Genomic DNA, 14,943 nt, shown 5'->3' on the forward strand with positions numbered 1-14,943 from the left:
CGGAGAGTTCACGTTATTAAAATAAAGTCTCCCAGAACGAGACTGTAGGATTCACAACATCTCACCCCTCACATGAATGCTGTAGAGGGGCGGTGCTCTGCCGAGGTGGGGAGCCAAGCCCTGCGCAATGTGCGCTTCTAAGCTGGAATTCTAGTAACATGCAGACACAGGCAAGAATCCCATCTTCAGGGAACACCAGGCCAAAGTGGACACAGGATAAGCGCCACTGGACGCTAGCAACGGTTAGTTCTAGAACGGCATGGTCTCACATCAGGGAAGGCCAGGTGCGGTGGCTCATGCCTATAATCCCAGGACTTTGGGAGGCTGAGATGGGAGGATCACTTGAGTCTAGGAGTTCAAGGCCAACATCGACAAATAGTGAGACCTTGTCTCCACAAAACATTAAAAATTTAAAAATATGAGCTGGGCATGGCGGTCACACACCCGTAGTCCCAGCTACTTGGAAGGCTGAGACAGGAGGATCGCCTGAGCACAGGAGGTTGAGGTTGCTGTGAGCCATGCTCGTGCCACTGCACTCTAGCCTGGGCTCAAAAATAAATAAATAAATAAATAAATAAAGTCAGGACAGCCTGGTGTGGTGGTTCACACCTGTAATCCCAGCACTTTTGGAGGCAGAGGCAAGAGGATTGCCTAAGCCCTGGGGTTCAAGACCAGCCTGGGCAACTTGGCAAGACCTCATTCACATAATAAATTGAAAAATTGGCCAGGCCCAGTGGCATGAACCTGTAGTCCTGCCTACTTGGAAGGCTGAGGCAGAAGGATCACCTGAGCCCAGCAGGTCAAGGCAGTAGTGGCCGTGAGCATGCCACTGCACTCCAGCCTGGGTGACAGAATGAGAGTCCAACTTAAAATAAAATAAAATAAAAGTCACGGAAGCAGCTTTTGTTTAGATGACTGTCAGGAATGCAAGTTTCGCCTCCTCAGTTCAAGGGAGGGGAATTCCCAGCAGACCTTGCTCAGTCCCATGGTTGCGGGAAGAGGGCCCTCAGGATTCCACCATCACAGCAAACATAGGACAAACATTCTATATGTGCTCCTGCCAAACCCTGGGCTTTGGGGTCTTTACTACTGTTTAAAAATGGATGGAAAAAAAACTAAAGATAGAACTCCTATGTATACTGCAAAGGGAATCACTGCCATCGAGTCAGAAACCACCTCATTCCCCTCCTCCTCCCTGGGTCCCGGCTCCTATCTTATCTGATTGCCCAAGAAAAAGATAAAAGAAGGAGAGGATAAGGAAGGCTACCACTGACCCACATACAAACTGCCTCCTGGGCTTCACCAGAAACAAGAAGAGTTTGGCTGTTCGCAAAAACTCCTGAAAGTCGGGCATCCGTCAGCCTGGCTTCCACGGGTCACTCGAGTCTGACGGTGGTAGGCACCCACAGGGATGTTTCTCCTGTTGTTGTTTTTATAAAATTCCGAAGGGAAAAGAAGTACTCTGCAGGGCCACCCAAAGGAACCTGGTCTGGAGCTGCCTGGGTCATACCCAGGATGGCCCGACACCACATCCCGACATAAGAAGCAATTACACTTCCTTCCACCCTCCCCTTGGGATACCTAGAGTCCCCACCAAGCCTCTCCACCATGACAGAGACCTCAGGGCCCCCAGAGCCTGTAATATATTTTATTTTTGGCTCTTTTTGGAAAAAACTGGCTGACACCCATCGAGGCCAATGAAGTTTAGCGACAGAGATAAAAGGAAACACATGACGCTATAAAAGGGGTATGAAAACATAACAGTGCTAACAGAGAGCTGGGGAGGGAAAGGAAACGACAGCTTCTTGCTCAGGGATAACAGGTCATCCCCAGAAGAGCCCACTGGCTTGATCAAGTCACCAGGTAGGGGCCATTGCTGTCCTGTCATTAGTACTTCGATCGTGCCCAATTCCAGGTGCATGTTAGGTATTCGGTACACAGCTAGCAAGTAAATGAATGAATGAATAAATAAATGGTTGGAAAGGGAACTTCAAAGATCACAGGCACAGGATCCTAGGGCACAGGTCAAGGAGGTTTCCCAGGAGCTATGACTGTCTCCTGACTCTGATAACATTTAAATGCAATACTCTGATTAGTATTATTTGTATTTTAAAATGAAAGTAATTTGTAAAAGAAGGAAGGCAAAGCACTTTTATTTTAAAATACTCACAAATAATTTCCAAACTATAAATACACTATAAAAATAGACATCAAAAATATAAAATTGGAGCTGGGCATGCTGGCTCATGCCAGTAATCCTAGCACTTTGGGAGGCGGAGGCAAGAGGATTCCCTGAGTCTAGGGGTTTGAAATCAACCTGAGCAACATGGCGAGACCTTGTCTCCATGAGAGATTAAAAAAAAAAAAAAAATGGGCCAGTCATGGTGACATGTACCTGTAGTTCTAGCTACTTGGAAGGCTGAGACGAAAGGAAAGCCTGAGCCCAACAGATCGAGGCTGCAGTGACTGTGAGCATGCCACTGTACTTTAGCCTGGGCAACAGAGTGAGACTCCAACTCAAAATAATAATAATAATAATAACAACAGCAATAATAATATAAAATTGGTAACACTACTCGGAGTGGTAGATACAGAATTTGAACAAAGATGTTCTAAACACATGCTGTTTCCGTTACCTTTGAATAAATGTCTGTGCTGCTAAGAAAGGGATGGCAGGAATGTCCACGTGATTGTCTGAGGACTTCGAGCAGGTAATGCTCCCGTGATCGATATCTATCAGAATTACACCATCTGCTTCCTAGAAAACAAGGACTGGTTTGTAAAGATGGACATAAGAATCTTCAAATCCATATACCTCTGTGAAAACACACAAATACATTTGCATTCACTAAGACTGTCTCATTACCCTATTTAATATGCCTTATATTTTCTCTACAATCTAGTATCTAGTGTGAGTGAAGTCAGTGAGCTAAATTTGATTAAATAAGCCTTTATCTTATAGTTCCTGTGGTAACAGAAACATAAAATTTACCATTTTAACCTTTTTTAAGTGTATAGTTCCAATAGTGTTAAGCCTTCACAACATTGTGCAACCATCTCTATCATCCATTCCAGAACCTTCTCATCTTTCCTAATAGAAACTCTGTACCCACTAAACACAAACTCCCCATTCTCTCTTCCACTACACCCACCATTCTACTTGACTCTTCTAGGGACCTCAGACGAGTCGAATCACACAGTATTTGTTCTCCCATGACTACGTTATTTCACGTAGCATAACGTCCTCAAAGTTCACCCATGTTGTAGTATGTGTCACTTCTTTCTCTTTTTTTTTTGAGTTGGAGTCTCATTCCGTCGCCTATGCTGGAGTGCAGTGGCATGCTCACAGCTACTCCAGCATCAACACACTGGGTTCAGGCGATCCTTCTGCATCAGCCTTCCAAGTAGCTGGGACTACAGATGCACGCTACCACCCCCAGTTAATTTTTTGACTTATTGTAGAGACGAGATCTCACCAAGTTGCCCAGGCTGGTCTCGAACCCGTGGGCTCAGGCAATTCTCTCACCTCGGCCTCCCGAAGTGTTGGGATTACAGGCTTGAGCCACCGCGCCTGGTCTGTCACTTCTTTCTTAAGATTCAATACCGGCGGGGCACGGTGGCTCATGCCTATAATCCCAGCACTTTGGGAAGCGGAGGTGAGAGGATTGCATGAGCCCATGGGTCCGAGACCAGCCTGGACAAAATGGCGAGACCTCGCTTCCACAATAAACCAAAAAGTTAGCTGGGTATGGTGGCATGTGCCAGCTACTTGGAAGGCTGAGGCGGAAGGATCGTCTGAGTCCAGCAGGTCGAAGCTGCGGTAGTCGTGAGCGTGCCACTGCACTCCTGCCTGGGAGACAGAATGAGACTCTGACACACACAAAAAAAGGCTCGATACTGTATTCCAGTAACTGGATACACCACATTTTGCTTATCCATATGCCTTTCTCTTTGAGTCAAGAGTCCGATACCCATCGCTGCCAAGGTTTCACCTACCCTGGAACAAACACTGCAGGTACCACTTCATGGAGTCCTGAAGGGAACATTTCAGAACTCCAGTAAGTGCCCCACCCACCTTCAATGTCTGGTGTGTCTGCTCAGCTCCCCAGCCAGTTCCATCTCTCCCAGGTACCTGGGCTAAGTGACCACTCACAGTTGGAATATTTGAAATATGCATACGAGGCCAGGCTCCATGGCTCAGCCTGTAATCCCAGTACTTTGGGAGGCTGAGGTGACTGAATTGCCTGAGCCCGTGGGTTTGAGACCAGCCTGGGCAACTTGGCGAGACTTGGTCTCTACAATGAATAAAAAATAATAATAATAAGCTGGAGTGTGTGTCTGTAGTTCCAGCTACTTGGAAAGCCGAGGCAGAAGGATCGCTGGAGCCCAGCAAGTCAAGGCTGTGGTGGCAGTGAGTGTGCAGAGTGAGACTCCAACTAAAAAAAAAAAAAAAAAAAAAAAAAAGAAATATGCAAATGGGTGACTTGTGGCGTCTCCTTTGTGGCAGAACATATAAGTGATGAGCAGCACATCGAGTTCTGAGCTTCCAAAGTTCCCAAAACATGATGCCTGACTCTCTCTAAAGGCTCAGCAGCTCAGCTTGCATTCTGGGCCACCTCTTCATCCCTGTTTCAGATGACACATGAAATATGTGCAAACACATTCTTGGCCTCAAAGTCTCACAGGGCAAATACACAAAACACTAAACCAGCAAGTTAAACAGGCTTGCCCTTAGTAAGCATTAATGTCAGACATTTGCAAGTCTGTAGTGGAGGCTGACAGCTGTGGGACCACAGACAGCTCCTCCCAGAGCCGACCACCAGCCACGATAATAAACCAAACATCCACACAAACTCCAAAGAGTGGCTGCTGCTCCCGACATCTTCCAGAACAGATAAGTGACTAAAAGCGTTCCCCCATGACTGTTGACTGGAACTGTTAACAGGCAAAAAAAAAAAAAAGTTTCCTTTCTAAAGAGCCGGAAACATGATGTTTTTTTCCCTAATGTCTATAAAAAGAAGCACAACTTTCAACTTCAGAGCACGGTCTATTTCTTTCCTCACTTGTGGAGCAGACTGGCTGACGTTTTTCCGGTCCTTCCCTGGAGGTCTGAATGGCCTTTTTCTAAAGTGTGTTTTTCCCCTGGTGAATCACTGGCGTTGGCAAGAACACAGAAAGGCTCCTGCATGAGGGACCTGGTCAAGCCCAAGACAACTGCCTTACCACCGCTTGTGGGGGAAATGCCTGGCGTCTAGGAGTTGCTTGGAAAAACAGGGCTGTAGACAACTTGGAGGCTGGCAACAGACTGCTGACCAGGAGGGGCACAGGGCACTCACTGTATTCTTCTCTGTTTTTGTGTACACTTGGGAATTTTCAAAATGGAAAGTTAAATGTAAACCTGCCCTGTGTGAACTCCCTATAAGCACACCAAAAGATGCTCTGTGCCCTTAGTCCCTGGAGAAATGCAAGTCAGAACCACAGTCAGATACCAGTCCACACCCGCAAGAAGACCAGTGATGAGAAAGACAGATAACTATAAGTGTTGACGAGGACACAAGGAGAAACTGGAATGCACATGCACAGCTGGTGGGAAGGCAAAATGAGGCACCTCTCTGAAAACAGGCTGGCAGGCCCTCAGAGAGTTAAACAAAGAGCTACCATGTAACCCAACAATTCCACTCCTAGGGATATACCCCAAAGAGATGACAACGTACATCCACACAAAAACTTGTACGTAAGTGTTGCCTGTAGCATCATTCACAACAGCCAAAAAGTAGGAATGGCCCAGCTGCTCATCAACTGATGCATAGATGGACAAAATCTGGTATATTTACACAATGACATCTATTTGACCACATAGATCAAGTACTAATAGAGGCTACAACATGGACAAGGGTCAAAAACATGATGCTAAGTGGAAGGAGCCTGATATAGTGACCACACATTGAGTGATCCCACTTATGGGAAATGCCCAGAACTGGCAAATTCACAGAGACAGAACACAGATGTGTGGCTGGTGTAGGGGAGAGATGGGGAGAATGATGGCTAATAGGTACTGGGGCTTCTTTGTAGGGTGATGAAAATGTCTAAAATTGGAGAATGGTTGACTGCACAACCCTATAAATATATTAAAATCCACTAGATTGTACATTGCAACCAGGTAAACTTGGGGTTATGCAAACTGTATCTCAATAAAGCTGTTTTTAAAAACCAAACCCAGTCTGTCTGCTGCATCATCACAATATTTATGATGAGCCATGACATTGGCTCACCAGCTAAACATATGCCTTGTCCCATTAGCATAACAGTAGTAACAGCTACTGCCTATTGAGCACTGGCTGTATGCGCTGTGCTAATGCCTCACTGGATCCTCATTATAACAATAAGGTGGGCACACTGATTGCCCTGTTACAGCCAGGAGACTAAGGGGTTGAAGACTTACCACAGAGTAATGACACAGTGAGTCACCTGCCACCAAGCACGGTGCCCAGGACATATCTGCACTGCATGTACTCTTCCTGTGCTTCAGAGCACTAGGTCCTCACCATGGACTCTGGAGAGCATGATGCCACAGATCCGGTGTTCTAGACCTCACCTTGCTGACTTCCTCAAAGTGGTCACGGTGGCAGCCCATGAGAAAGGACGTGGGAGCCATGACAAAATCCAGCATCTGGTCGGACAGGATGGGCACAAAGGGGTGCTGCCACTGCAAGGGGTGCAGATAGGCCATGAAGCCCTCGGCGACCAGCGTCAGCAGGGCCCAGTCCGCGGAGAAGAACACAAGCCGCTGCTCCGTCAAGATGCATGTCAGGATCTGCAAGGAGAGGCCACAGGGCAGTGTACACATACAGGTGCAGCATGGCGAACTGAAAACTCAGAAACATGCCACTAACAAAGCCTGACTGAGTGCAGCTCTTCCCTGGTCTCCCAGCTCCATTTGCCCAACAAAAGCCATCAGAGACCCTACAAAGAGTACAATTTGCAAATACCACACACTGTAGTGACACTGGCTTTAAGCAAAGGTAAACAGGACAGTCACAGAACCTCACGCCTATAATCCCAGGACTTTGGGAGGCTGAGGTGAGAGGACTGCTTGAGCCCAGGAATTTGAGACCTGCCTGGGCAACATAGCGAGACCTTGTCTCCATAAAAAATTTTAAAATTAGCCAGGTATGGTGGCATGCACCTGTAGTTCCAGCTACTTGGGAGACTGAGGCAAGAGGATCGCCTGAGCCCAGGAAGTCAAGGCTGCAGTGAGCCATGACTGTGCCACTGTACTGCAACCTGGGTGACAGAGTGAGACCCCACCTCAAAAATAAATAAATATATAAACATAAACAAACATTTTGAGCACAACTATAGGCCATAACCACATGATACATCGTTACAGTACGCTATGTACACTGTGAAACAGGCTTGCATCTTAATCACCTCTGGAACTATTTTGGGGGCCCAATAAGTCCATCAGCACGAGACGCAGTTGGTGTTGGGGGACACGTACCTGGAGCACCCTCTCAGGCTGGAAGCACAGCAGGGGCAGGTGCAGGTCCAGGTCAAGAACAGGGCTTTCGAGGTCTGCTCGCGCAGGAAACACAATCTGGAGTGGTTTCATGTTAAATATCTACAATGGCCAGTTTCCATCATTAGCTCAGGGAGTGGCTCCCAGCAGAGGCTGAAATGCACTCAAATTCACTACTTCGGCGCAGAGAGCATCAGAGTCAGAAAACATTCGTGAAGACGCATGCTGCCACACCATATCTCACAGAATAACAAAACCAGTCCGGAAGTATACAGAACTGCCCACAAAGGCTCATACACACATTAAATGCCTAATGTCTTTTTCTAAGTAACTCAAAATTCCTTAATCAGCAAACGGTTCGCTGTCTAGACAAAGACAAAATACAGACAAGATATTCGTTCCACTTTGAAAAAGTCTAAATCAAGCACTTTCAAATTATCCTTTTTTTTTTTTTTTTTTGAGTTGGAGTCTCACTCCATCACCCAGGCTGGAGTGCGGTGGCACACATGTTCACAGCCATCCCAGCATTGACCTGTTGGGCTCAGTGGATCCTTCCGCTCAGCCTTCTAAATAGCTGGAATTACAGGTGTGCACTACCATGCTTGGCTAATTTTTTTGACTGTTATTGTAGACAATTTTTGATTATTATTATAGAGCCCAAGTTGCTCTTGAACCCATGGGCTCAGGCAATCCCCTCCCCTCGGCCTTCCAAAGTGGTGGGATTACAGGCTTGAAGTTATTCTTTTTTTGAGTCAGAGTCTCACTCTGTCAACGAGGTTGCAGTGCAGTGGCACAATCAAGGCTCACTGAAGTCTCAACCTCCTAGGCTCAGATAATCCTTCTGCCTCAGTCTCCCTAGAAGCTGGGACTACAGGCACAAGCCACCACACCTGGCTAATTTTTTTAGTTTTTGTAGAGACAAGTTCTTGCTATGTTGCCCAGGTTGGTCTTAAACTCCTGGGCTCAACTGATCCTCCCAGCTTGGCCTCCCAAAGTATTGGGATTATAGGTGTGAGCCACCACACCCAGCCTGTTCGAGTTATTCTTCGGTATTATATTCTTAGTTACTATGTTACGTATTTTCAATTTAATAGTTAAAGCTCCTCTAAGACATGTAATTTAAAAATTTTGAGACATTTTCCTAAATGATATTACTTCGAAATAAGACTTCAGTTTGAATTCTATATTCACGGAATGCCTATTAAAGTGTCAAAGGGGTGGGGCATGTGGTTCATGCCTATAATCCCAGCACTTTGGGAGGCCGAAGGAGGAGAATTGCTTGAGCCCAGGAGTTCAAGACCAGCCTGGGCAAGATAGTGAGACCTAGTCTCTACACAAAAAATAAGAAAATTAGCCAGGTGTGGTGGTGGACATTTGTAGTCCCAGCTACTTGGGAAACTGAGGCAAAAGGATCGCCTGAGCCCAGAAGGTGGAGGCTATGGTGAGCTGTGATCCTGCCACTGTACTCCAGCCTGGGTGACAGAGCCAGACCCCGACTCAAATATCCTTTTGTTGCTGTTGTTAAAGTGCTGAAGGACATGGTTGGACGCAGTGGAAGAAATCAGAGGGAGAAAGATCCGGGTCAGTCCACTGAGGGGCTTTCAAGCTTGTCAAGGAGGTGGTTGCGAGCAGTGAGTACCCACCCCTGGGGGCCCGCATGGGGCTGGGTGCCTTTCCTAGGCCTCTGAAGCCCTGTTAAATAAGCAGAAGAGAGTGATCTGCATGTGAGCAAAGCACTGGAGAGGCAGAAAGGAAAGCAGCCATTGACTCCGACATTCAGGGAGGCCCCATCAAGGGGGCATAGAAGGAGAAATCAAGAGAAGCGGGTCCTGGGTCAGGAGCAAAGGCCATGAAACAATGCTCGGCCCGCCCACTTTCTCAGTCATGTGAGTCACTATTCTGAGTATTCCTTCATGTGCAAAACCAGAGGCAGGAAAGGACTGTGATTTCTAGGTAGGGAGGACACCAGCAAGTGCTTCCTAAAACACAGCAGATCCTCAAATAATGGAGTCTCGTAATATTGATGAGGAAAAAAAATTCACTTCCCAGCTGAGGCCGCTGTCTGTGTGGCCTGTGCACAGGCTCCCCGCATCTGCATAGGTTTTCTCTGGGTCCTCCGGTTTCGTCCCACATCCCAAAGCTGTGCATATTAGGGGAGTGGGTGTGTCCCCATGGTCTAGCAGGAATAAGCGCAGATATGCAAGGGTGCAACCTGCGATGGGATGGTATCCCAGCCAGAGTGGCTCCCACCTTGCACCTGAGATGCCAGGGTGGGCTCCAGCTACCCTCAACCCCGAATGGAAATAAGTGGGTAAATAATGATCTGACTTGCCTTTATGAATCTTTCTTGGATGCATGGATGGTTCACATGTACTTTAGTGTTTAATATTAGATGTAATGGGGCCGGGCGCGGTGACTCAAGTCTATAATTCCAGCACTCTGGGAGGCCGAGGCAGGAGGATCACTTGAGCCTAGGAGTTTGAAACCAGCCTGGGCAACATAGTGAGACCTCATCTCTAAAAAATAAAATAAAATATTTACACACACACACACACACACACACACACACACACACACACACACACACTGCATTGTTTGGGCCTTCATTGGGCTAATTTTAGTGATGTTTTTATGACCAGAAAATTAATGCTTATTTGTATCAATTAGCCTATGATAAAATTTCAAAATGGTTTTGGTAGCTGTTGTTTCATTTAAAGTCACAGTTTCCAAAAAACTGCTGAGGACAATAAGTGAGGATTTACTCTACCTGGGGCATCTTGCTTTCTTGTTACCAACTTGTCTGCAGAAGCATGACACATTAAAAATAAGGCAGTTTGGGGCAGGTGGCTCACACCTGTAATCCCAACACTTTTGGAACCTGAGGCAGGAAGATCACTGGAGCTCAGGAGTTCAAGTCAAGCCTGGACAACATAGCGAGACCTCGTCTCTACAAAAAATCCAAAAAAATTAGCTGGGCATGGTGGCACACGCCTGTATTCCCAGTCACTCAGGAGGCTCGCCTGAGCTCAGGAGGTCAAGGCTGCGATGGGCCGTAATTGTGCCCATGTACTCCAGCCTGAGCGACAGAGTGAGATCCCAAACCAACAGCTAATTAGACTTGCTCAGGGAGAACCGAAAGCCTGATCCAAACTAAGTAAGCCACTGAGATAAACGTGTGAGGTCCACAACATCGATCAGCAAACATTCGCTGACTATGATAGAGCATGATAGGTCCCTTCATTCGCTGGCTGCATGGCCATCTGGGAACCACTTCTGTGGGCCTTGCGGTAAGCCCTAGACACACAGTGCTGGGCATGGCCTCTGTCCTCATGCAGCTCCAAGTCGTTTGGAGAACACAGACAAAAAACACACACACTCAGAGAAGCCCTAGTTACAGGCTGAGCTGTACCCTGGAGCAGAAGAATTAGGAACCGTAAGAGAAACAGGAGTGAGGGGAATTGCTCAGAGAGGCCATTCTGAAGACCCAACAACTGTGCGTGACCTGTGAGATGAGCAGGAGCCGGCTGCAAGAATATGGAGGGAACAGTGTTTGGAGGAACAGCAAGTGCAAGGGCCCCGTGGCAGCAACTTCAGGGGCTGGAGGGAGTCCAGCAAGGCTGGAGGCCAGCAAGTAAAGGGGACATGGAACAGAACTGAATGGCAAGGAAGGGTCCAGGCCACAGGACTGAGTAAGGCAGACAGTGGGAAGCCACAGTGGGGTTTTAAGCAGAGGATGAATCAAAGAATGAACTGAGGTGGCCGACCAGTCACATGGGTGGGAGAAACTGGTGGCCCAGCAGGACGTAGCAGCAAGGAAACTGTAATTGAGGGTTGAAGTAGGGCCGGCCAGGCTTGAGTGACGATGGAATGTGAGGCTGAGGCCGGCCTGCAGAGTCCCTGGAAGTCCTCACTGGGGCCATGGTGAGGGAGGAGCCCAATGTCAGTGATCAGCCAGGACTCAGATCCAGAAAACTGCTGCAGTTCTATGAATGCATCACTAATATCAACAGTCAAGGGCAGTCGATCACAGCTGAGTCTGAAACTGTCCTAAAGTCATAATCGGTTCTGTTCACTGCCCTCGCAGTCCTCAGTGAACACATATGTCAGCGAGGACATCTACTCTGCTGATCTCACTGCACACATCGTCGACAACAAAGCACCCGTGAGTCGTGTAATAAAGGTGAGATTCCGAGAAATATTCCCTATGAAGGTTTCCAGGAGTAGCACTGAGGTAGCCAGGTAGCCTGCTCTGTATATGGACTAGACTGCATTGGCAGGATTTTTTGCTGGGGGTGGAGTAATATTTAAAAGACACATTTGGCCGGGCACAGTGGCTCATGCCTGTAATCCCAGAACTTTGGGAAGTCAAAGCGGGAGGACTGCTTGAGCCCAGGAGTTCCAGACCAGCCAGGGCAACATAGCACGACCTCGTCTCTACAAAAAACAAAAAAATTAGCCTGGCTCACTGTGACCGCAAACTCCTGGGCTCAAGCAATCCTCCCACTCCAGTCTCCCAAGTAGTCAAGACTACAGGCGTGCAACACCATACCTGGCTAATTTCTTTTTAAAGATTTTGAGAGACAAGTTCTCACTATGCTGCCCAGGCTGGTCTAAAACTCCTGGCCCCAAGTGATCCTTCCACCTTGGACTCCCAAAATGCTGGGATTACTGGCATGAGCTACTGCACCTAGCCTTACTTTTCAATTGTTCATAATTTTTAAAATGTAGAGGACCAACATTTATGTGTATAATCTTCCAGAGAACTAACACAGTGAAACATTTGAACATTTACTAAACATTTGAAGATGCTTGCCAGGTATCTGTCTAAAAAAAAAAAAAAAAAAGCTGGGCATGGTGGCTCATGCCTATAATCCCAACACTTTGGGAGGCCAAGGCGAAAAGACTGCCTGAGACCAGGGGTTTGAGACCAGCCTGGGCTGCTTGGTGAGACCTCATCTCTACAATAAATTTTTTAAAAAATTAGCTAGGCATGGTGGCGTGCACTTGTGGTTCTAGTAGCTGTTGGGAAGTCTGAGGTGGAAGGATCACCTAAACCCAGCAGGTCAAGGCTGTGGGTGACCATGAGTGGGCGACTGCACTCCAGCCTGGGGGACAAAGTGAAAGCGAGAGTCAAAAAAAAAAAAAAAGAAGAAGAAGTATCCAATATATGGCTAAGTCAGTTTAGAAAGTGCTGAGTCAAACAGGTTTCTTCACACAGCTAAGAAATTGGACATGTTTCTCAACAGAAGGAAAAGGCAATCTGCCACCTCTCCAATTTTACATAACCCCTGAAACCCTGTCATGAAATAGCCAACATCTCTCAAAACAGAACCCAGACTGGGAAATGTTTGTCTATTAATTAAATACTACAGTGCCATATGTCAGAATAACAAAAAATATAAAGCCAGTTACTTTTTGTTAATCATATATCTGTACAGGAGATAACACTAACAAATTAAATACAACACCCAATAGTCAAGACAAACAAAAGGAAAATCTGTAATTTAGATACATTCTTAGACTGAAGGATTGGGGTTTCTATGTAGTTTCTGCACAGCAAAAAATGAACTAACACGTTAACCACTAAAGCACTCACTATGTATTACTAGCTCTGTTTATCACAAGACACTCAGCAAAACTCAAACCTAAATATTTAAGTTTTCACCTTTAGAAATAGTGTATAGGCTAGGTGTGGTGACACACACCTGTAATTCCAGCACTTTTGGAAGCCAAGACAGGGGGATCACTTGAGCCTAGGCATTAAAGACCAGCCTGGGCAACATAGTGAAACCTCATTTCTACAATAAAAAAAATTAGCCAGGCATGGTGGCATGCACCTGTAGTCCCAGCTACTTGGGAGACTGAAGCAGAAGGATCACCTGAGCCCAGGAGGTGGAGGCTGCAGTGAGCGGTGATCATGACACTGCACTCTAGCCTGGGCAACAGAGTGACCCTGACTCAAAAAAAGAAAAAAAACAGAAATAGTTTATAAAATGCTTCTGGCCAGGTGTGATGGCTCATGCCTATAATCCCAGCACTTTGGAAGGATTGCCTAAGCCCATGGGTTTGAGACCAGCCTGGGCAACTTGGCAAGACCTCATCTCTACAATAAATCAAAAAATTAGCTGGGCATGGGAGCGCACACCTGTGGTCCCAGCTACTTGAAAGGCTGAGGTGGAAGGATCACCTGAGCCTAGCAGGTGAAGGCTGCAGTGGCCGTGGGCATGCCACTCTCTAGCCTGGGTGACAGAGAGTCCAACTCAAAAAAAAAAAAAAGCTTCTTCCTTGAGGAGCATAATTTAAACACAGTTAAATCTTAAGGACTAGTTTAAACCATTTACCCCATCTTCAACATATTACTTCTACCATTTGCAAAGATTTGCAAAGAAAAAACATAATTCCAGATTTAACTTTACCAGATGGAGCGGTCCAGGCGGTGGACTGGGTATTAAAGATAGTTTCGCAGCAAAGTCTTTTATAGGATTGTCAACTTCAAAGTCTTTACAGAGCTTCAGATGAGTCAATAAACTGAAATTAAAAAACAAATTTCAAGTTACAAAATAACGACGAGAACCCAATGGTCATCCTTAGCATTTCTAAACAAGCTAAAATCTCCTTAAGGGTCCACGTCAGCAATCCCAGGACTGATGATTAATCTAGGTGTTGGACTACCACACAGTGGCTCTCTAGAGTGGCAGGATCGAGGGACTGGGAAGGAACACAGGGGAGGTTTATTTTTTGAGTGAGGCCTGGTTGTGTTCTGTTTCCTGATCTGAGTGCTGGCTACATGACTGCCTCCAATTTGTGGAATCACTGCAATTTACATTTTTCTATATGTGTGCTATACTTCAGTCAAGAATTGAAGAAAGAAAAAAAAGACACCACACCTGGAAATAAAATTCTTGAGAAAACTTGTTTCCAAAATGCATTATGACTTTTAAAGTACCATATACGAAGGCAGGCGCAGTGGCTTACTGAAATCCCAGCCCTGTGGAAGACTGAGTCAAGAGAATCACTTGATCCCAGGAGTTTGAGACCAGCCTGGGCAACGTAGTTAGATCTCATCTCTACAAAAAATTAGCTGGAAGTGGGGGCATGGACTCACTCAGGGGGCTGAAGCAGAAGGATTGCCTATACCCAGGAGGTTGAGGCTGCAGTGAGCCATGATCATGCCACTGCACTTGGCCTGGGCAACAGAGGGAGACCCTGATTGAAAAAAAAAAAGTGCCATAAACATATTGGATAACTGGTTGCCTGGGGCAGAAATGAGAAACATGAACTCTAGAGGGCTATGAGGAAACTCTGGGAGGTGGAAATGCTATGTATCTTTTTTTTTTTGAGTGGAAGTCTCACTCTGTCACCCAGACTGGAGTGCAGTGGCCGCTTCCGGCCACCGCAGCCTCGACCTGCTGGGCTCCGGCGAT

At 46.6% G+C, this 14,943-nt stretch overlaps 1 protein-coding gene across 1 annotated transcript in view; it reads right to left on the reverse strand.

The window, feature by feature from the left end:
- DENND3 (DENN domain containing 3) overlaps positions 1-14,943 on the reverse strand; it is a 79,091-nt gene that overhangs the window by 44,378 nt on the left and 19,770 nt on the right. Inside the window, exons 5-8 of the mRNA XM_008073163.2 lie at positions 13,936-14,047; positions 7,502-7,621; positions 6,596-6,814; positions 2,637-2,758 (exon numbers count right to left, since the gene is read on the reverse strand). Of these exons, the coding sequence (XP_008071354.1) occupies positions 2,637-2,758; positions 6,596-6,814; positions 7,502-7,621; positions 13,936-14,047 (573 nt within the window). The remainder of the gene's footprint in view (positions 1-2,636; positions 2,759-6,595; positions 6,815-7,501; positions 7,622-13,935; positions 14,048-14,943) is intronic.

This window comes from Carlito syrichta, unplaced genomic scaffold, assembly GCF_000164805.1.
Source record: "Carlito syrichta isolate Samal-C Ts95f unplaced genomic scaffold, Tarsius_syrichta-2.0.1 Scaffold315705, whole genome shotgun sequence".
NCBI classification, from domain to species: Eukaryota; Metazoa; Chordata; class Mammalia; order Primates; family Tarsiidae; genus Carlito; species Carlito syrichta.